This window comes from Patella vulgata, chromosome 9, assembly GCF_932274485.2.
Source record: "Patella vulgata chromosome 9, xgPatVulg1.2, whole genome shotgun sequence".
Classification (NCBI taxonomy): Eukaryota; Metazoa; Mollusca; class Gastropoda; family Patellidae; genus Patella; species Patella vulgata.
In genome coordinates, this window is record NC_065887.2 from 45,930,991 (window position 1) to 45,948,263 (window position 17,273).

Consider the following 17,273-nt stretch of genomic DNA (forward strand, 5'->3'; position numbering starts at 1 on the left):
TTGTAATACCTGAAGATGTAGGTACATTGCTGTGCGATTTTCATGTTGTACACTTTTGAACTAATCTAGACTAGTTGGGGGGCATGGCATTTTGGGCGTGGAATACCACACCCACCACCAGAAACCCGGCAGATATACATTCTGATGATACCAGATATACATACATTGATACCATATAGGAGAAAACTGGTACACTTTTCAGCTAGGTTAACCCCTGACTTTCGAATACGGTAGTTAAAGGTCTTTTAATTTGTATTTGGTTAAATTTAAGATAATGTGGGGTAGCATTTGGTAGCAAAAAAATTCTTTTAACTGAAGTCAATGTTTAGAGAATTAACCAACCTTCATAGCAAAAAAATGGTCCATAAATTTATCGCCAAATACCATCCTTGATCCGACATCCGTATAACTAAGGAACACTTGAACTTGTTGCCCAAGGAAGTGAAATATTTTATACCCAGGATCCCATTTGAGAATAAAAACAGCGAACATAAACTGTAGAGTGAATCCTCCAAGAATGGGTCGCCATTTTATCTAAATAAAAAATATTATATTTATAAAAGACGTATATAGTTCAATATTTTGGTTTATAGCAACATTTAGTTCGAACTTCGATAAATAGAAATCATCCTTGACGTCTGGTATTATAATTCTGATATAATAAGATAGGTTGCCAGGCAATGAAACATACGCCCAGAGCAGCTAAATCGTTCGAGTGGTCGACAAGGGTTGTCGCATATTTTTACTTTTGTAGGTAATTAGGGGCATTTAATAGACAGTTACATTCAGATGATATTATAATTTTTCGTCGTTTGAGGGATCACAAGGTACTAAAAACTAAAACATGGGCCATAACACTGAAGTAATATACAGAAATTGTTGAAATTTGACAGGCTTTTTGTTTTACTAATTTAAATAATGCATATAAATTTCATACAGATAGGATGATAACTTTTGTCGTTCGAACGTTCAAAAAGTTAAACAAAGTAAAACAAGGGCCATAAGTTGAGAAGTAATTGACAAACATAACGCTAACGCTACAATATACGTCCACATTCCAATTCTGCTTTGATTGACAAGGTACTTTGTCAAGAAGGCTAGGCTTTTGGTTTGTTTAGCGTTGAGGGTCGTGCATCAACATCAATAGTTCCTGTCCTTAGAGTATAACTTATTAATAAGTATACCAAGATAATGCATTCAGAATTGTGCCTTTCACATTCCAAAGGCAAAAAGTGGGCGTGACTCTGCTCCTGGGGGTTGAGACATTCACCAAAATCAATAGTGGACTCCCTAAGGCAATAAGGAATACATATGCCAAGTACCGAGCGGCTTCATTAAGAATTGCGACCTGGGAGTCGGCTAAGCAGTTATCCTGAGGCTATAAGGAATACATAACCCAAGTTTAAAGACGATCCATTAAGAAATGTGCACTACACGACGTAAAGAGAATCCTAATGCAGCAATACACCTTAGCAGCAATATACAGTCCATATTGTTGCTTTGATCGATATGATCCAGTTTATGTGGAGGGCTTGTCAAATTAAACTGGGTTGTAGGACTGCTATCAGTACAACATTTCATTCACATTAACATTGTTAAATGGAGTTATCTCCCCAAAATCGGGCATGCACCCAAAAGAAAAGGGACCAACCTCAGGGTATAAGGAATATGTATTTTAAGTTTCAAGATGATCGATTTAGAATTGTGGCCTGTAGGCGACACACAAAAAGAAAATTGGCATGGCTCTGCCCCTGGGGGTTGGGCATGTAGGGCCTACTCCAAATGATAAGGATGTTCCAAATGATAGGAATGTTCCTTAGGGTACAAAGAATAAGTATATAAAGTGTGGCTCTGCCCCTGGGGGTTGGGCATGTACCCCAAACGATAGGGATGTTCCTTAGGGTACAAAGAATGTGTATGCAAGATTATAAGTTAAGAAATGTGGCCTGTAGACGACAAACAAACAAATACTAGAAATGGGCGTGGCTCTGCCCCTGGGGGTCGGGCATGCACCAAAAACAATAGGGATCTTCCTTGGGGTATAAGGAATAAGTATACCAAGTTTGAAGAAAATCCAGTAAGAATTGCGCCCTGTAGGCGACACAAAGACACACGAAAAGAAAATGGGAAATGGGCGTGGCTCTGCCCCTGGGGGTTGGGCATGTACCCCAAACGATAGGGATGTTCCTTAGGGTACAAAGAATGTGTATGCAAGATTATAAGTTAAGAAATGTGGCCTGTAGACGACAAACAAACAAATACTAGAAATGGGCGTGGCTCTGCCCCTGGGGGTCGGGCATGCACCAAAAACAATAGGGATCTTCCTTGGGGTATAAGGAATAAGTATACCAAGTTTGAAGAAAATCCAGTAAGAATTGCGCCCTGTAGGCGACACAAAGACACACGAAAAGAAAATGGGCGTGGCTCTGCCCCTGGGGGTTGGGCATGCACCCCAAACGATAGGGATGTTCCTTAGGGTACAAAGAATGTGTATGCAAAGTTTCAAGATTATTAGTTAAGAAATGTGGCCTGTAGACGACAAACAAACAAATACTAGAAATGGGCGTGGCTCTGCCCCGGGGGGTCGGGCATGCACCAAAAACAATAGGGATCTTCCTTGGGGTATAAGGAATAAGTATACCAAGTTTGAAGAAAATCCATGAAGAATTGCGCCCTGTAGGCGAACCACAGACACACACACACACACACACACACACACACACACACATACATACATACACACACACACACACACACAGACAGGGGCGACGGCATAATACGTTCACATTATGAATGTGGACGTATAAAAATTGCTGAAATTCAATAGGCTTCTTCATTTCACTAATTTAAATGATGCATATGAATTTCATTCAGATCGTTTTACTAATTTAAACGATACATATAAATTTCATACAGATTGGATGATAACTTTTGTGGTTAGAGCGTTCACAAGGTGTAACAAAGGTAAACAAGGGTCATAACTCCTGAAGAAATTAACAGAAATTATTGAAATTATATAGGCTTCTTCATCTCACTAATGTAAAAAACATATATCAATTTCAAAACAATCAGATGATAAATGTAGTCTGTAGAGTGTTCACAAGAAATTGTGGACGACGGAGGGACCATATAAAAATGAAATGTTTATCTGCTGGTTTGGTGATCCAACAACATAATCCGACGGCCACTGCACCTTCCTTAGCATAGAAGACAGAATTCAACTAAAAGAGTTATCACCCTTGAGTACCATTTGAAATTCTGTCTATCAATTTTCTAAGCATTACTTGAGGAATTGTTGTATTGTGATTAACGTGAAATATCCGTTTACCTGAGATTTATGTTCGGAGAAGATAAACAGCAGGATGACAAAGAAAACAAAACCAGCGACTGAGATGAGGTTACCAGGCTGATTTATCACCGTGGAAATTATTACAAATAAAAACAAACCAATCACAATCAGGATAAACAACCTAAAAATGATTTTATTTTTTATATAATATACAAATGGTAACCTGCAGAAATATTAAAACTATTTATTTTAAAGTCATGATCAAGTCATATTCACCCGTTTTTAGAAAATAAGACAAAAAATATGAATTGTAATTTGGGTGTATAGTAGAGAACCAATCTGACTTTAGAGGATATAAAGTGTACAGGTAGTTTTGGTATTTAAATCAAAGCTACATGTACCTACAATTAGTGCAAATGGTACAAAGCGGCTATCTCAGACCTAGCATTAAGAAAATATGACAACATAGGATTACTGTGCTGGGGTTTTATTTGAATAAAGCATCACAAAGTGTACAGATTAGACACTGAATTGTAACATGTATCCTACTTTTTAATTCCAGACGAGTATAGAGGAAACAAAGTCATAATTCGGATTACGACTTGGCCTGCACTCATATTTCAAAATTATTCCAATTTTAGCAACCTTTATCATTTTTATAACAGTACTCACCATTTGAGAATATTTTTTGTTTTTTTGTTTTCAATACTTTCAAGGCATGGACGGAGACATTTCACTTTTACATCTTCACCGAAATGCATCCAGATATAGTTGAGAACGATGAACGCCAATACAATACATGTCAAACAGATTAAAGGTACTGTATTCACGCAATCTTTTGTGGCACCAAATATCAGCGCTGTTATAAAATAGGCTAGGTACAAGACACAGAATAGTCCAATTATCACCTGAAAGTAGTAAATAATATTTAAGCTTTAAATCAAAATGGAGTTGAGCTAAAAGTAAAATTGAGGCTTTAATTGAATTTGATAAGATGATATTAGAACACTTTGATTTATTATTACTTTCTACTGTGCATGGTCTGAAAGTATTTACTTGCACTCGATTGAGCCTGGCATATTTTCTCCAAGAACAATTAATTATAACGTCTGGTCAACACAATAATCTTGTGTGTGCTACGTTTGAAATAAATTAATTATTGTAGTATTCTGGTGAAATAATTGAACACTACATGACAGTTCCATCTTTTCCTTACATTCAGTCTATTTCTAATTTTATTCAACTATTACATTCACTCTATTCTAATTCAACTATTAAGAGCAGTGTGTTCTAATGTTATTGAAGTTATAAAACTAACCATACGAACATTAGATTGATTATCAGTAACAAATTTCTCCATCTCTGCGCCATGCTTGAATACACTGGATAAAAAACTACTTGTACCTGAATCACTACTGATTGTTTCACTGGATTTGGCTACAATGAGAGAAAGAGTTAATATTGACCAGTTGTTTTACAATCAGTGAGAGAAGGGTTTATTTTTATAATCAGAGAAGGAGGTAGAACAATCAGGTCTAATGACAGGTACCGTTGGGTCTGTGTGATGTGACAGGTACATGTATAGATTAGTTCCTCTTAATGACTTGAACCTGCAGCCGTGAGTATTGAAGATTTCAAATATCTACAACCTGTTACAACACCAACTAAACAAAGTATCTCGAGATTGGTACAAAATAACTTACAACCAGAATCCACGCTATCTATTTCAATAGTCATATCGCCTCCATTCATTTTCTTCATGGCCGAATCATTTGGTGTACTCATCATTAATGGTTCCTTGGTTCTACTTGTATCGCCCATTTTTATTTACGATGTTGATTTCACTGAAATGTTCAAATTAATTTTGAAAATTATACATCGACTTTCACATCTGGTTTGATTATGATCAGGGCTCGAAATTCGTTTTTTTGATCGAAGGCCAACTTTTTCCTACGATAGGCCAAAGTGCAACCTTGATCCAAGGCCAAAAATTGAAAATCCAAGGCCAATTTTATGTCATGAATTATGATATTATCAGCTTATTTAGAAGGTTTTAATATGTCGATCATGTGTAAATCTGTTTATTGTAGACCTTGTTTCTCAGTCAAAATGTTGTTACAGGCCTGCCTATCACATCACGTTCAATGTTTTTATTACTTTTACAAAAATAATGCATCCTTACAGTTATTGAGTTAAGGGAGAAAATTCCCCAAACTATAACTGGCAGACATCAGACAAATGGCTGCTAGAAGTAATCAAAAGCTAGCAGACAAGAATAAACATAGTTCAAAATATTCACATCTTTGCACAATGGATTGATCTGCTCTAATCACGTGATCAATTCTGTCCAGTGGTCGCCGTCGATACTGATTTATAGTAGAAAACACAGAATATAACAAAAAGAAAGGAAACGAAATACAATATTAATAGTAGTTTGAACCTTACAATTCACCCTGAAGTTAGTAGTGTACCAGGATAATGTTTATATTTTATGAAAGATAATAAATTGTTGCTTCAAATGGTATGTGATAATATACTTGGAATTTGATTTTTCATATTGCATTCCACTGCGACAAGACAGCATCCTATATCAATATGGCCTCGAAGTCTGCTACCCCACCCCTCTTATACGTTACAATTCACCCTGTAGATATTAATGTGCCAGAAAAATGATTACATTTTATAAACGATAATAAATTTCTCTTTTAAATGGTATATGATATTATACTTGGAATTTGATTTTTCATATAGCATTTCGCTGTCGCATATTGACAGCATCCCGTATAAATACCGTCTCAAGGTATGCTACCCCACCCCTCTTATACCTTACAATTCACCCTGTAGATATTAATGTGCCAGGAAAATGATTATATTTTCTGAAAGATAATACATTCCTCTATTAAATGGTATGTGACAATATACTTGGAATTTGATTTTTCATATAGCATTTCGTTGCCGCAAATGACAGCATCCCGTATAAATACCGTCTCAAGGTATGGTACCCCACCCCTCTTATACCTTACAATTCACCCTGTAGATATTAATGTTCCAGGAAAATAATTATATTTTCTGAAAGGTAATACATTCCTCTATTAAATGGTATGTGACAATATACTTGAAATTTGATTTTTCGTACAGAATTTCGCTGATGCAAATGACAGCATCTTATATTAATATAGCCTCAATGTCGGCTACCCCCACCCCTCTTATACCTTACGATTTGGAAAGATATCAATGTGCCAGAAAAATGTTTATATTTTATGAAAGATGATAAATTTCTCTCTTTAATGGTATATGGCATTATACTTGGAATTTTATTTTTCATATAGCTTCTCGCTGTCGCAAATGACAGCATCCTGTATAAATACCGTTTCAAGGTATGCTACCCCACCCCTCTTACATGTATATCGCATAATTCAGTCTGTAGATGTTATTGTGCCAGGAAAATGTTTATATTTTATGAACGATAATAAATTTCTCTTTTAAATAGTATATGATATTATACTTGGAATTTGATTTTTCATATAGCATTTCGTTGTCGCAAATGACAGTATCCCGTATAAATACCGTCTCAAGGTATGCTACCCCACCCCTTTATACCTTACAATTCACCCTGTAGATATTAATGTGCCAGGAAATTGATTATATTTTTTGAAAGATAATAAAGTATTCTTTTAAATGGTATATGATATTATACTTGGAATTTGATTTTTCATATAGCATTTTGTTGCCGCAAATGACAGCATCCTGTATAAATACCGTCTCCGGGTCTGTTACCCCACCCCTCTTATACCGCATAATTCGCCCTCTAGATATCATTGTGCCAGGAAAATGTTTATATTTTATGAACGATAATAAATTTCTCTTTTAAATGATATGTGATATTATACTTGGAATTTGATTTTTCATATAGCATTTCGTTGCCGCAAATGACAGAATTCCGTATAATACCGTCTAAAGATATGCTTCCCCACCCCTCTTATACCTTACAATTCACCCTGTAGATATTAATGTGCCAAGAAAATGATTACATTTTCTGAAAGATAATACATTCCTCTATTAAATGGTATGTGACAATATACTTGGAATTTGATTTTTCGTACAGAATTTCGCTGATGCAAATGACAGCATCCTATATTAATATAGCCTCAATGTCGGCTACCCCCACCCCTCTTATACCTTACGATTTGGAAAGAAGATATCAATGTGCCAGAAAAATGTTTATATTTTATGAAAGATGATAAATTTCTCTCTTAAATGGTATATGGCATTATACTCGGAATTTGATTTTTCATATAGCTTTTCGCTGTCGCAAATGACAGCATCCTGTATAAATACCGTCTCCGGGTCTGTTACCCCACCCCTCTTATACCGCATAATTCACCCTGTAGATATTATTGTGCCAGGAAAATGTTTATATTTTATGAACAATAACAAGCCAACAGTGAGGATGATGTCCCCCGCCGAAATCCCCAAATAAATAGATGACACATATTAATCGCACATCTATTTTTTTCGAAAGTATCGAGCAATTAAACTGATTATCAACTATTCACTAAGTTTCATCACTCTCTATCAGATAGAATCAAAGTTATCTTGTCCCAAAGCATCGACCAAGGAAATTGCTTATCTTAGCTTTAGCTTTAGCTCGATATGTTAATCATTGAACTTAGTCAAGACGAACATCTACATCAAGTTTAAACATTCTATCTCAATTAGAAGCAGAGTTGTTATGTTCCAAAGTCTTGACCAATCAAAATGCCTAAGCAGACAATTCTCATCATCGAACTTAGTCAAGGTATTGATGTAATGAAACTATACACCAAGTTTCATTACTCTCACTTAATTAGAACTAAAGTTATCGTGTCCCAAAGCATCACCCAATCAAATTGCTTATCTGTACTTACCATTAGCAGAAAATGCTCATCTTCGCACTCTATCAAGGCATTGACCTCATAAACACCTACACCAAGTTTGAACATTCTAGCTCAATTAGAAGGAGAGTTATTGAGTTCCAAAGTCTCGGCCAATCGAATTGCTTATCGCTCTGCTTACCCTGAGCAGAAAATGCTCAATATCGAACTTAGTCAAGGTATTGATGTAATAAACCTACACCTCATGGTGTTGGTTTTTACATTTCTAAACAAGTACAGGTGACAGAGTATTCCCTTCCTAATGAAATTATTGATATTGAATACCATACTCTAAAATTAGACTATAATCATAAGCCATTGATTCTAGTTGTAATATACAAATCACATTCACAACATCTTACTGACTTTATAACTCAGTTTGATACATTAGTTAGTGGTATTAAACAAAACTCTCACAATATTCTACTACTTGGTGATTTTAATATGGATCCAACACAACTTGACAATATTCTTTTGAAACACAATTTACAACAATTGATTACATCTCCAACTCATTTCCATGGTGGTACATCGGATTTTATCATATCATCTATTCCTGATATAAATACTGGCTCATTCCCACTACCATATACAGATCATCATATCATATGGGCATCATTACCATAAAAATGTAAATCTTAAGTCCCATCACCATTTAACACAATTCTTTGCTCACTGCTCACATATAAATAGACATAGTTTTTGTATTTTATGATCTTTTCTTCTTCCATTCTCCCTCAAAATAATAACTAATGTGATTATTGTTATAAAAAATTTGAACAGTGAAAATGCTCATTATCAAACTTAGTCAAGGTATTACTGTAATGAAACTATACACCAAGTTTCATCAATCTCACTTAATTAGAACTAAAGTTATCGTGTCCCAAAGCATCAACCAATCAAATTGCTTATCTCTGCTTACCCTAAGCGGAAAATGCTCATCTTCGAACTCCATCAAGGCATTGACCTAATCAACACATACACCAAGTTTGAACATTCTAGCTCAATTAGGAAGAGAGTTATCGTGCCCCAAAGTATCAACCAATCAAATTGCTTATCTCTGCTTACCCTAAGCGGAAAATGCTCATCTTCGTACTCCATCAAGGCATTGACCTAATAAACACATACACCAAGTTTGAACATTCTAGCTCAATTAAAAGTTATCGTGTCCCAAAGCATCAACCAATCAAATTGCTTATCTCTGCTTACCCTAAGCGGAAAATGCTCATCTTCGAACTCCATCAAGGCATTGACCTAATCAACACATACACCAAGTTTGAACATTCTAGCCCAATTAGGAAGAGAGTTATCGTGTCCCAAAGCATCAACCAATCAAATTGCTTATCTCTGCTTACCCTAAGCGGAAAATGCTCATCTTCGAACTCCATCAAGGCATTGACCTAATAAACACATACACCAAGATTGAACATTCTAGCTCAATTAGGAAGAGAGTTATTGTGTCCCAAAAAGTGTGATGGACAGACAGACGGACAGACGGACGAACCCATTTTAATAGTCCCCTGCTTTCTTCGAAAGGCGGGGGACAATAAATTTCTCTTTTAAATGGTATATGATATTATACTTGGAATTTGATTTTTCATATAGCATTTCGTTGTCGCAAATGACAGTATACCGTATAAATACCGTCTCAAGGTATGCTACCCCACCCCTTTTATACCTTACAATTCACCCTGTAGATATTAATGTGCCAGGAAAATGATTATATTTCCTGAAAGATAATACATTCCTCTATTAAATGGTATGTGACAAAATACTTACTGTCTGATTCATCGTAAATTTTAAACGGATTTCTTCGATTATGAACAAACTACTTAACGTTGGTTATTATAAACTTACCTGTGTGTTTGTAATGAACTCCCGTTCGATAAAATCCATTGCACAACTAATTATCACAACGATGAAAACAAGTTCTCTCTTGAAAAATTGAAATATCACAAACTTTTCCCAGAGAAAAATACCAATATGGAAGATGGTTACGTCACTCTGCGGAAGATATCATTTCGTATTAGGGGTGACAGCATAGGAAATTCAAGTACAATTACGACAAGAATCCATGACCACTCGGACCAAAGACCACTCGGTTCAAGACCAGTCGGACCAACTGATAGACCACTCAGCCAAACAAATAGACTACTCGGACCATACAAAAAGACTATTCGGACCCAACAGAAAGACGACACGGACCAATAATAAAATGTTGTTTTAATAAATTGATAATTGCGTTTGTTTTAATATAATTACTCGGACCAATAATAAAGTGTTATTTTAATAAATTGATAATTGTGTTTATTTTAATATGACTACTCGAACCAATAATAAAGTGTTATTTGAATAAATTGATAATTGGGTGTGTTTTAATATGACTACTTTAACTAATAATAACGTGTTGTTTGAATAAATTGATAATTGTATTCCAAATCGCAAAATATCAAGAACCACACTTGTAGTCACGTTTAAAAAGGGGCATATAAACGTCTGGTCTTCGTATTATTATGTGCTGTTTATATTAACGCATCAAGGGCGGATAACTTGAAAACGTGTCTCCACCCCACCCCCCATATATAGTAACCCAGCCAGGGGTTAGTGGGGTAGAACGGAATGAAACCACTGGGGATACCGCGAATGTGGAAAAAGTAAAATTAGGCTATCAGACAAGAACAGTATACCCGTATATGTAGAAACTGTCAAAAGTCTGGACATACCGAGTCTCATTGCAAGAGTAAAGAAAAATAAGATTGATATTTTTTTTTGGCACCATTATTAATTAATTTTGGTCCGACTGGTCTTAGTCCGAGTAGTCTTTGGTCCGAGTGGTCTGGATACCTGCGACAATTGGCATTGAGTTTGAGCGTTCACACACATAACTACGCGCATTCCTGTATTTAGTTACCGTCTTTTACATTCTAGTAAAATCTCTGCAAATTTTATAGCTTTACTTTTTGAAATATTTTGTTCTAATTATTTGATTAGCGACTCGGATGGGATTATTTACTTTTGAACACGCATGCCGCACAAACACAACTTTACATTCGTTTTACGGCTTTATCACACTTCGGTCAAAACTGTCGAATCGAGAATTAATGTTCCGCTTCTTACGGGGTCATACAGGCTTAGTAGCATTATATACCCACCCGGGCACCCAATACGGCAATAGACACGCTGAGGGCTGCCGCAACACACTTAAAGATGTTACTGAAGCGGTTATTATTCGATCGAAAGAATGCGTATAAAATTAAAAATACACTCAGAGAATTCGGAGGTAAGCTTCATGATCCTTGTTAAATTATTTATAACATAAAGAAGATAGGATATTTATAGTTTATTCATGACTTTATTTTTACGAGTATCCGTGCAATCAGTGATATTTTAATTGTGAAGAAAATTTGATAGACTGGCGATCAATGGTTTCCATATAAATCTCCTATGTAATTGCCTTCAATTGATATTTTTCGTCGCCCAAACCCATATACGATCAAAATGATCGCGCTGTCAAACTATCTTTCAATGTTAACCAACCCCCGCAACAGGTATATTGGATTCGACCATTACGTCACGAAGACATTGTTGACATCGACTCTGTCGAAATTACAAGTAAATTTTCAAATTTTTCAAGATAGAAATTGTTCTCATCGTTGTGATAATTAGTTGTGCAATGGATTTTATCGAACGGGGGTTCATTACAAACACACAGGTGAGTTTATAATAACCAAAGTTAAGTAGTTTGTTCATAATCGAAGAAATCTGTTTAAAATTTATGATGAATCAGACAGTAGAATTTGATTTTTCGTACAGAATTTCGCTGATGCAAATGACAGCATCCTATATTAATATAGCCTTAATGTCGGCTACCCCCACCCCTCTTATACCTTACGATTTGGAAAGAAGATATCAATGTGCCAGAAAAATGTTTATATTTTATGAAAGATAATAAATTTCTCTCTTAAATGGTATATGGCATTATACTTGGAATTTGATTTTTCATATAGCTTTTCGCTGTCGCAAATGACAGCATCCTGTATAAATATCGTCTCAAGGTATACTACCTCACCCCTCTTATACCGCATAATTCACCCTGTAGATATTATTGTGCCAGGAAAATGTTTATATTTTATGACCGTTAATAAATTTCTCTTATAAATGGTATATGATATTATACTTGGAATTTGATTTTTCATATATCATTTCGTTGCCGCAAATGACAGCATCCCGTATAAATACCGTCTCAGGGTATGCTACCCCACCCCTCTTATACCTTACAATTCACCCTGTAGATATTAATGTGCCAGGAAATTGATTATATTTGTTGAAAGATGATAGAGTATTCTTTTAAATGGTATTATACTTGGAATTTGATTTTTCATATAGCATTTCTTTTATGCAAATGACAGCATCATATATTAATATAGCCCCCACCCCCACTCGGTTTTCCGAGTTATCCCCCCTTATCCATGTAAAATATTATGTCGAATTCTGTCGAGCAGAATCGTTGACGTGCTTAAACAGTTACAATGAGCTTTTCTTTTTAAATGTTTGCTGTCAAGCGATAGTGTCCCACAAGGATTACCCATGATATTCAGCAAAGAGACCTTCCATTCTTGACACATACACTGTATAAAAGTAGTTTCTGTTTGGGTTTTCATTTAATAACAAATCAGTGGAAACAATATTTGTGGGGAAAATTATTTATCTAAATTTTTCTACAAAGCAATGGAAACAATATTTATGGGGGAAAAAAATTACCGGACTGTCTAAATTTTATAACAAAGCAATATAAACACTATTTGTGGCAAAAATGATTAATCTTACTTTTATAACAATATAAAGTAATATAAACACTATTTGTGGAAAAAATGATTAAACTAACTTTTATAACAAAGTAATGGAAACAATATTTGTGGAAAATGTTTACTGGGTAATCTAAATTTTGTAACCTTCATGGCCTTCATTACAAATCTATAACATAAAATGTAAATTATCAAGACAAATTAAAGCGAATAAACATTTCAAAATAAATATCTAGGGATTTATTTCACAGACCTGGAGAGAAATTTAACGATGGAATCTTTTGAAATGGTGTATTATTTTCAAGATTTTAGTTTGGCCTATAAGAACAGGAGGTTATTTTGGTTGGACAAAATATGAAAAGTATTTAATCAAAATGGAAAAATAAATAAATAAAAACTTAGCCCAGCAATAATTTCGGACAGTTGCTTCTGTTTACTTCTAGGATGTTTGTCTGCTCTAGGCTCAGGCTAATCTTGTGTTCTAGCGTTGTTATTTCTTGTACGAGATTGGCTTCTATTTTTTGTTGGTCTTTGTGTTTAGCTATTGAATATGACATTGATTTTGCCCTAATTTCCACGAGTAGTATATCTAAGAATTCTTCGTCATTTAATATGAATTAAATGTCTTTGTTGTCTATTGCATTTATTTTGTACACAGGTATTGCGTATTGGCATTTAATATTGTTAATTGTTTCCTTAACAAGGTTGATATATATTGTGTCTTTCAAGAGAGATGTGTTAAATTTCCATAGTCCCTGGCCTTTCTCGACTGAAGTTAGTTTCAAGTTCAAAAGAACTGGTGAGTGGTCTGATCTGTTACTCATTTTTTTTCTAGTTTTGAGATAAGTTTTGGGAGATCAGGAAGTAGTCAAGCCTGGCTTGTTTTACAGGATTTATTTTCCGCCAAGTGTATCTTTGGCACAATAATATCTACAGGGTGAATTATGCGGTATAAGAGGGGTGAGGTAGCATACCTTGAGACGGTATTTATACAAGATGCTGTCATTTGCGACAGCGAAAAGCTATATGAAAAATAAAATTCCAAGTATAATGCCATATACCATTAAAGAGAGAAATTTATCATCGTTCATCAAATATAAACATTTTTTTGGCACATTGATATCTTCTTTCCAAATCGTAAGGTATAAGAGGGGTGAGGGTAGCCGACATTGAGGCTATATTAATATAGGATGCTGTCATTTGCATCAGCGAAATTCTGTACGAAAAATCAAATTCCAAGTATATTGTCACATACCATTTAATAGAGGAATGTATTATCTTTCAGGAAATATAATCATTTTCCTGGCACATTAATATCTACAGGGTGAATTGTAAGGTATAAGAGGGGTGGGGTAGCATACCTTGAGACGGTATTTATACGGGATTCTGTTATTTGCGACAGCGAAATGCTATATGTAAAATCAAATTCCAAGTATAATATCATATACCATTTAAAAGTCAAATTTATTATCGTTCATAAAATATAAACATTTTCCTGGCACAATAATATCTACAGGGTGAATTATGCGATATAAGAGGGGTGGGGTAGCATACCTTGAGACGGTATTTATACAGGATGCTGTCATTTGTGACAGCGAGAAGCTATATGAAAAATCAAATTCCAAGTATAATGCCATATACCATTTAAGAGTGAAATTTATTATATTTCATAAAATATAAACATTTTTTTGGCACATTGATATCTTCTTTCCAAATCGTAAGGTATAAGAGGGGTGGGGGTAGCCGACATTGAGGCTATATTAATATAAGATGCTGTCATTTGCATCAGCGAAATTCTGTACGAAAAATCAAATTCCAAGTATATTGTCACATACCATTTAATAGAGGAATGTATTATCTTTCAGAAAATGTAACCATTTTCTTGGCACATTAATATCTACAGGGTGAATTGTAAGGTATAAGAGGGGTGGGGTAGCAAACCTTGAGACGGTATTTATACGGGATCCTGCCATTTGCGGCAACGAAATGATATATAAAAAATCAAATTCCAAGTATAATATCATATACTATTTAAAAGAGAAATTTATTATCGTTTATAAAATGTAATCATTTTTCTGGCACATTAATATCTACAGGGTGAATTGTAAAGTATAAGAGGGGTGGGGTAGCAGACTTTGAGGCCATATTGATATAGGATGCTGTCTTGTCGCAGTGGAATGCAATATGAAAAATCAAATTCCAACTATATTATCACATACCATTTGAAAGAACAATTTATTATCTTTTATAAAATATAAACATTATCCTGGTACACTACTCACTTTAGGGTGAATTGTAAGGTTCAAACTACTATTAATATTGTATTTCGTTTCCTTTCTTTTTGTTATATTCTGTGTTTTCTACTATAAATCAGTATCGACGGCGACCACTGGACAGAATTGATCATGTGATTAGAGCAGATCAATCCATTGTGCAACGAGGTGAATATTTTGACCTATGTTTATTCTTGTCTGCTAGCTTTTGGTGACTTCTAGCAGCCATTTGTCTGATGTCTGCCAGTTATAGTTGGGGAAAATTCTTATCGTACCGTTTTTAGTACAATTTTTTTATTCTAAAAATATTTAAAAAATCGGCATGTAGCCATATTGAGAGTTGAAAGTATTGTTATATATCATCGGTAGAGCTGGTAAAATATCGATAGTATCGATAAGATATGCCAAAAAGCACTATCGAGTACCAGTATCGACGACCTTTTTTTTCTATTAACGTTTAGAGAAAAAAATATAACTAACTTATTTCTATGAGATCCACACTGCCCGAAAAGTATTTTCTCGTCTTTTTCTTGTCCACTGCATATGCCCGAAAATATGCCCGAAGCTCTCTTATGATAGGTATGCCTGAAAAAACGGTATTGCCCGAAAAACGGGCATCGGGCCGGAAAGCGGCAGAGGAAACTAGCAGTAAAACGCGTTTGCGACCATCAAATATTCCAAAATTTTCTTGGCGGGTCATTCGCCTCTCAAAAAAAACCGGCGCCGCTGTCTATAAATCCGAAATTTTTCGGGCATTTCTAGTTTTGCTTCCCTAACTGTCATCGAGCCCTAATAAAACACTAATTTTACTTTTCTTGTAATTGAATATCACGAATTTGTACTGAATTGACTATGGATTAAAACATTTTGTCTGGAGCCACTCTACTTTGTGCGACATTTTTCAGGCATCGATAATTATTTGTGAATGCAGATGCAACAGTCTGATTGGATGGTTAGAATTCAGAGTGGGATTTCAGTTACAAAACCATTGGATACTTTTGGAGTTGCTTACACGGGCTAGAATAGCAGAAAACGCATTTATATATAATATATATTTGACCACTTTGAAGTTGCTTTGTTCACCGGCTGAAATAGCAGGAAAACGCGTTTGCGACAGTTAAATTTTCAAAATTTTCTCCTAACGATCCCGTCTTCGAGGACTGTAAACGATTGATTGGAATTCCGAGTCAGCCACCTTAATTAGGCTATATTAGACCGCTTGAAGTTGCTTTGTTCACTGGCTGAAATATCGGGAAAACGCGTTTGCGGCAGTTAAATTTTCAAAATCTACTCCTAACGGTCCCGTCTTCGAGGACTGTAAACGATTGATTGGAATTCCGAGTCAGTCACCTTAATAAGGCTATATTAGACCACTTTGAAGTTGCTTTGTTCAACGGCTGCAATAGCAGGGAAACGTGTTTGCAGCCGTCAAATATTCCAAAATTGTCGGGGGGGGGGGGGGGGGGGTATACAAGGTCGCTGCTGTCTGTAAACCCGAAATTTTTTCGGGCATTTCGGGTTCTGCCCCCCTAACTGTCATCGAGCCCCTACGCCTATGAATGACATAGCAATGATAGATGACAAAAACGTTTGTATTTGTATTTCTTCTTTCGGAATCAAGGCTGTATTTTTTAAATAATAATAAACAATTTACGAATTCGTGATAACAAGCTCTTTAGGCTATTACATTTTCTTTAGTTTTTGCACACGAATCGACAACGATTTGTCCACCATGTTGGTATTTGTCGCGCTCACGTACGCAATGTTTTGAATCGACTCGTGCTCATTTTATTTTGGTTCCTGCACATACATAGGCCTATCAATGGTATTTCGTATTTCGGAACCAAGGCTACATTATTTAAACAATTTATACGTAATATGAGACAGTTTATTATTAATTAGACGAACAAAAACATTGTATGGTTTGACTTTAAAACACGTAATCCATTCTTCATTACGATCGTGAAAATAAGATTGTTTCGATACCAATTAT

At 35.2% G+C, this 17,273-nt stretch overlaps 1 protein-coding gene and 1 long non-coding RNA gene across 5 annotated transcripts in view; one reads left to right on the forward strand and one right to left on the reverse strand.

Annotated features, from left to right (window-relative positions):
* The window catches only part of LOC126832558 (uncharacterized), a 75,755-nt gene that overhangs the window by 35,689 nt on the left and 22,793 nt on the right, over positions 1 to 17,273 (forward strand). The window lies entirely within an intron of this gene.
* LOC126832529 (solute carrier family 28 member 3) overlaps positions 1 to 17,273 on the reverse strand; it is a 49,670-nt gene that overhangs the window by 20,882 nt on the left and 11,515 nt on the right. For all 4 annotated transcript variants that reach the window (XM_050563344.2, XM_050563346.1, XM_050563347.1 and 1 more), the window contains exons 2-6: positions 4,993 to 5,133; positions 4,608 to 4,726; positions 3,962 to 4,197; positions 3,329 to 3,470; positions 343 to 534 (exon numbers count right to left, since the gene is read on the reverse strand). In XM_050563344.2, coding sequence (XP_050419301.1) covers positions 343 to 534; positions 3,329 to 3,470; positions 3,962 to 4,197; positions 4,608 to 4,726; positions 4,993 to 5,110 — 807 coding nt within the window. In that variant the 5' untranslated portion in view covers positions 5,111 to 5,133. The remainder of the gene's footprint in view (positions 1 to 342; positions 535 to 3,328; positions 3,471 to 3,961; positions 4,198 to 4,607; positions 4,727 to 4,992; positions 5,134 to 17,273) is intronic.